This window comes from Vigna unguiculata, chromosome 2 (assembly GCF_037176805.1).
Source record: "Vigna unguiculata cultivar grain cowpea cultivar isolate G323 ecotype 2 chromosome 2, ASM3717680v1, whole genome shotgun sequence".
In the NCBI taxonomy this organism is placed as follows: Eukaryota; Viridiplantae; Streptophyta; class Magnoliopsida; order Fabales; family Fabaceae; genus Vigna; species Vigna unguiculata.
In genome coordinates, this window is record NC_140793.1 from 28,024,313 (window position 1) to 28,030,238 (window position 5,926).

The 5,926-nt window shown below is 34.8% G+C and overlaps 1 protein-coding gene across 6 annotated transcripts; it reads left to right on the plus strand.

The window, feature by feature from the left end:
* Nucleotides 1–336: 336 nt before the first annotated feature.
* Nucleotides 337–5,926, plus strand: LOC114173838 (uncharacterized). Of its 6 annotated transcripts, none has more exons than XM_028058482.2 (10): nt 359–646; nt 994–1,018; nt 1,132–1,355; nt 1,951–2,068; nt 2,995–3,072; nt 3,159–3,285; nt 3,386–3,882; nt 3,997–4,133; nt 4,672–4,758; nt 5,720–5,926. In XM_028058482.2, exons 1-10 carry the CDS (start codon nt 360–362, stop codon nt 5,826–5,828), a joined length of 1,689 nt encoding a protein of 562 aa, XP_027914283.1. In that variant the 5' UTR covers nt 359; the 3' UTR covers nt 5,829–5,926. The 6 variants fall into 6 exon arrangements, with proteins under 6 accessions (XP_027914285.2, XP_085526081.1, XP_027914283.1 ...); XM_028058483.2 differs by having other exon boundaries at nt 360–646; nt 3,162–3,285; XM_028058484.2 differs by lacking the exon at nt 5,720–5,926 and having other exon boundaries at nt 337–505; nt 4,672–4,953.

Here is a 5,926-nt window from a genome sequence, read left to right on the forward strand (position 1 = left end):
GCATATGTTAATTATAGATTTTAGTAAGTGAAAACTTGGGATGTTACGCTCCTTTACATATTTCTTTATAGTTTTTCCTTCTTATTTTTAGATAGTCTATTATGCAATTCTATAAATGCTCTACCATTTATATTTTCAGAGAAATATTTTATGACTCTCTAAACTAATAAATAATTTTTAAATTAATTTTATTTAAAATTTAATTATAAATTTTAAAATATTTATATATTTTTTAATATAATATATATTTACTAAAAAAATACACAAAAAAAGTGCTTATCCACCCTAGATATTAAGCAAAAATAATTTCTGTTTACATAATTTGTTTCGTTATGGGTGGGCCAAGGTGGTGCGATGCGATGAGGATGGATGGGGGCGTGGAAGGAAATAGAAATTTCTGGAACCACAATGTGGAAGACCTTCCCCTCGCTTTCCCTCCCTTTCAAAATCGTCTGCATTTTGCGCTAATCAACAATTATCACAACACTCACCACTGCACAACAAGGCATGCTCCTTCTATTCCCTTCTCTTTTTCAAGTCTTCACCATTCAATTCCCTCTCTTACATCCATAACCTCAGTTTTTCATTCAACTATTCCAATTTATGCTTATGTTGCTTACCATCTCCCACCCAAATTCATATCAACGTAAGAATTGTTTTCGTTCATGCTTTTTTGGCTGCGTGAGTGTTCATATTGGTCAGTTGATCCTCCTCGTGTGTGCCAAGTTGGGGGGAACAATCAAGCGTATACTTTTTTGTTTATTGGGTTCTGGCAAATAATTTTTTCGTAACCCTAATTTCTGTAATTTTTGACGTTAAAGTACTGGGTTCGTTCATTTTGCTTATTATGTCCCTATTTTAACACTGTCACTTGCAGTGGCTGAGTATTTCAGTTTCGAATATTATCTCAATTTACATTCCTTCAATCATTCAATTTATGATTTTGATGTCGAATTGTTTTGTTGCACTTGGTTCTCACCCTTTTCATTAAAGTGCGATGAGGGGCTACGATAGAGATGTAAGTGCCTTTCTGGTTTGAGATTCCCACTATTCTGTTCCTCAGTTGAATCGGCGTGCTAGCTGTTTTATGAAGCGTTTTTATCTCCTAATTATTCTCTGCAAGAACCACAGGGTTACGATGATTACGAGGACGATGGACTGGAGGAAGGGGACGAATATGAAGAGGATGGCGAGGAAGAATACGTAGAGGAAGAGCCTCGTAAGCCAACAAAGGAAGAACAGGATTACCTTGAACTGAGGAAGAAGTTGAAAGAATCGATTAGAAAGCAGATGAAAAAGGAGAATAGTAATTCCCTTTTAGATTCTGCTAGAAAGAACAAACTTCCTTATGATAAGTGAGTACTCTTAACATCTGTTAGGCATATACATAGTCATAAATGCATAAGCAACATTAAATGAGAAGTTTTATGAGTTTCAATTCTGATAAATTACCCCATATTAATATTGATTAGAGATCTAGTTGAAAGAGTGCAATTTTTTGTGATAGCAAGTTTATTTGCAACCTTAATGTACCATAGTGTACGATTGCATTGGGGCATGCTAACATTTAGGTTCTTTTTTCTTGGTGGCAATTATACAAAGTTGGTTTCAAGAATATAAACCCCGATATCTTATGTGCCACATTTTTGAAACCTACTTTTGAGACAAATTTGTAAGCACTTATTTTTAATTTGTTTTATGAATATTTGCCTTTGTCTTTTTCTGCCTAGTTTTATTCTGTTCTATTAATATATGCATGTTATTTTCAAACCTGTAGCTTATAATTTTAAGGTGTTGTGTTAATCTTCTTACTCGCGTGGCAATTTGGCAAATAACTGTGCATGCTTGGTACTCTTCATCAATATGGCTGTGGTTGCTTAGCATTGATAACATTGTAAAAACAGGAGCACTTTCAAAATATTGTCTTCAATGTTCTTGTTGTTGCTGCAGTTATGGGTCCTTCTTTGGTCCTTCTCAACCAGTTATTGCTCAGAGAGTAATCCAAGAGAGCAAGTCATTGCTAGAAAACCAGCATTTATCATCTAGGCTTTCTAACTCGTCCGACATTGTATGTATTCAGTGCCTTTGATTTTTGTATTCCGTTTTAGTATTTTTTATGAAGTTCTGTATTACAGAGGCAATCTTCATTTTGAGCTGTTATGATTATTATATGTCAAGTGTTTTTAATGTGATTTCATGCATTGGCATATTGATTGTTTGGGGTCATTTGGCAACTGCACTTGTTTCCCATTCAGTAATGTAACCAAAAATTAAACCAATAAATAAAAAGAAATAAACAGTAACACTAAAAACTGCTAAGTTGAAATATAGCATTTGATTCTTACCTGCTCTTTCCTGCCATCACATGGTTAGACGAAGGTCTGAATGAGTTCTTGATGGGTCCTAAAAAAACAGCAAGAGAGGGAATGAAAAGGTAAAAAAGGTTCCTTCAAACAACTGAAATACATTTCTCATACAACATTTCTTAAATTCCCCTCACTTGCCTATTCATTTCTATCTAAAGGACCCCACTCATAATTGTTGTAATGTAACAACCGTAATAGTCACTTGCCCTTTTAACTGACTAATACAGGTCTTCTTCGGTATACTTCTAATATATGAGCCTCTTGGTTTCTAACAGTTTGGATGTTTTCAATATGTGTGTGTGTATTTTATTTCTTTTGACGTATATATTTATAACTCTGTTGATAAGCTCTTAGCCATTGTCATCCAATTGTGGAACTCCCCTAGAAGTTACTAGTGAAATGTGAGAATGGTCAAGAACTGGCATACTCTCCTTCTGTGAACGTAAAACTCAGTTTTTCTTTTTCTAATTTGTCCTGTATGTTCTTAGCGTTATTCGAATTGTAGCAGTGATGTGTTTGTTTGCTTAAAGCTTTTAGCTTCTTGTTTTTCCAATTACTGGGAATAAGTAGCTGCTAGGTGTTCTTTGATGTCTTTATTGTAGCTTTCTGATATTAATTCTGTTTTCAGAACAAAAGCTCAAATAAAGTATCTAATGGTGTATTGAACTCCTCAGTTCGTCATAATATTCGACCCAAAGTCAGTGAGGTATTGTGGCTGCTGTATAAAGCTTCTCTTGTAGCTTTTAATCTTATGATCTTCTGAAATGGTTGTGATGAATTGTTGTGTTCTAGCAGAAACAGGCTAAAGCCCAGAAACTCAAGGTTACTAGAGATTACTCATTTCTTTTGTCTGATGATGTGGAGCTTCCTGCTCCTAAGAAAGAGACCCCATCTCATAAAACACTTGTACATAATTCTGGTAATTTATTGCTTGATTATAATTTTATGTGGTATTAGGGGTGTTAGAACATACTATACTGTAATTGGGGAAACTTACAGGGTTTTTTCTGATGTTGAAGAACGGTCGGGTCAAGTTACTGGGAAGAGTGTCAGTGGTGGCAAGATTGTCCGTGGCAGTGATGAAAATCGAAAACATGTTTCTGGGCCTGGTCATTTGGCTCCGAAATCAGGATCCAATTATAAGATAAGTTCTATCAACAGGAACAGTAAGGCATCTGTGGATTCTAGAAAACAACTTAGTAGTAACAGTGGGAATGGACTGGGTCGGCCTTTAAAGATGCCTGTTAGTACCATTGGGAATAAATCATTAGCACCTGATATGAAAAATCCGGTAAATGGTGTCCACAAAGCACTCTCCTCAAAGTTGCATTCTGCAAGTGGTGCACAGAAGCCACTCTCTTCAAAGCTGCACTCTGTAAATGGTGTGCAGAAACCACTCTCTTCGAAGTTGCATTCGGTTTTGCCAAAGCAGAGTGTGGAACAAAGAAACAGCCTACGAGAACAGAATAAACCTAAAATGATATCAAAACAACCAGTAGCATCAACCAAAGTACAGGTGTAGTGTTATTATATAAATATTAACACACTCATAATGTTAAGGATTTTTGTTTCCTTTGAATTTGTTTCATAATTTTGCTTGTTAACATATTTATGTTCACTTGCTTGATAGATAAATAAGCCGCTTAAACAAATCCCCAAGCAATCTAATTTGCAAGATCAACGTCCTAAGAATAAGGTGAGGAAACGATTCGATGATGAGACAGAGGATGAAATGGATGTTAGTAGAATGATCAGATCAATGTTCAAGTAAGCTTTCTAAATTTTCTATTTATATTTAGATGTTAGCAACTTGTGTCTTCATTTCTATTACATGAGAAACAGTGAACTTATTTTCTCACATGCCTAAAGCTCGCTAGTTGCTGATGTAGGAATTCATAGGCAATATGCATGTTTCAATTGTTTGACTGGGGGGGGGGGGGACTGACCCAGATCGGAACAATGGGTTAGATCTATAGCTATAAAATAGTATCGTAAGATAAGAAGTTGCAGAGTCAAGTTTGTCTGAAACTTTTTGATTCACCTCGTTTTGACATGCTATTGACTCTTATTTGGGAATGTTTAAATGCCAATACCGAATGCTGTTTGACTAAATGGACTTGCTTGGGAATGTTTGTGCAATGTTTCTAATGTGTTGGTGATTTCTTTGGTTGTTGATGGTTGTTTTTCTATCACTTATTATTGGATTATTTCTTATCTAGTTGCTTGTTTTAATTACTGATAATGTTCCATTCTCAGTACTTATGATTTAGAATAGTGGATAATCATTTTGTTGCATTTTTTGCAGTTACAACCCCAATAAATTTGTTGATGAGGACGATGACGCTGATATGGAGGTGGGCTTTGATGAAATCATGAAGGAGGAAAAGAGGAGGTTGGTTTCTCTAAGACTAAACTTGAAGTCGGATAATTGCTACCATATTCAAATCATACTTTCAGTTGTTTATTTAGTTGAACGACCTAACTTGAAAAGAAAAACCTTTGGGGTGTTTTGAGTTGTCAAAACTGAAGCACAAACTTAAGTATTTAAATTTTCTACTCAATACGCCAGACAACTTTTTATGCAACATCGAACACCATCCAAAAAGAGAAAAAATATCCATTCTTTTCTTTTTCTTCTTGATAGTTTTTTTTTTTCGGAAGTAATTTCTTTACCTCTTACCTCATCTTTTATTCTCTCCCAAAACTGTCGTGTTAGGCAATGAACATTAAACCACATCAGAAGTTGCGTTGGCTTAACTGCCTGAATGCGTAATTGTACTGCATGGTTCTGTTTTTTCCGCATTTCAATGTGAATTAAAGATATTCTTCAATTTGCATTTTACTTTTTCTCTGTTGCTCGTCGCTCTACTTCGTAAGTATCTTTAATCCTTTTATACTTAATAAAAAGTCTTGAATGAGAAAAATATAGTTAAAATAACGGGAATGAAAAATATTCAGCACATTCGTTAGTAGTAGTTATTTGATCGGGACAATTATAGGACTTATTAATTAGGATATACCAACGAATACCCTTAAATATTAAGCAATACGTACTATCAAATATTTCCTTGCACACAAACGATGAATGGTTGTTGTGTTTTCAGGGTAATAAAATATTATTTTCTTTAAATACCTTTTTACTCTTGTTTCTTTAACTAATGTTCTGAAGTCACTTGTTAGGATTCTTATAATCTGCTGCAGCGTAGAACTGTCTTTTCATAGTTTTGTTTTGTTGCCTTATAAGTGCCGGTGATGTGATTATTTGTGTTTAGTTAAATTTCTGGTTGTCATTTTTTGGTTTAGGAAGGTTATCTTTTAGAGGGTTAATGAGTTTGTGTAATATGCTGTCGCAGTGCCAAAATCGCCAGAGAGGAGGATGAGGAGCAACTTAGGTTGATACAAGAGGAAGAGGAAAGAGAGCGGAGACGACTATTGGCCAAGAGGCGTAAGCTTGGCCATTAGCTTTCTATTATCACTAGCGTAAACACAGGCGCTATCGTGTTTGTATGTACGCAATTTTTGAATTATATTAATAATTGATGATATTGTAATGTTATTAA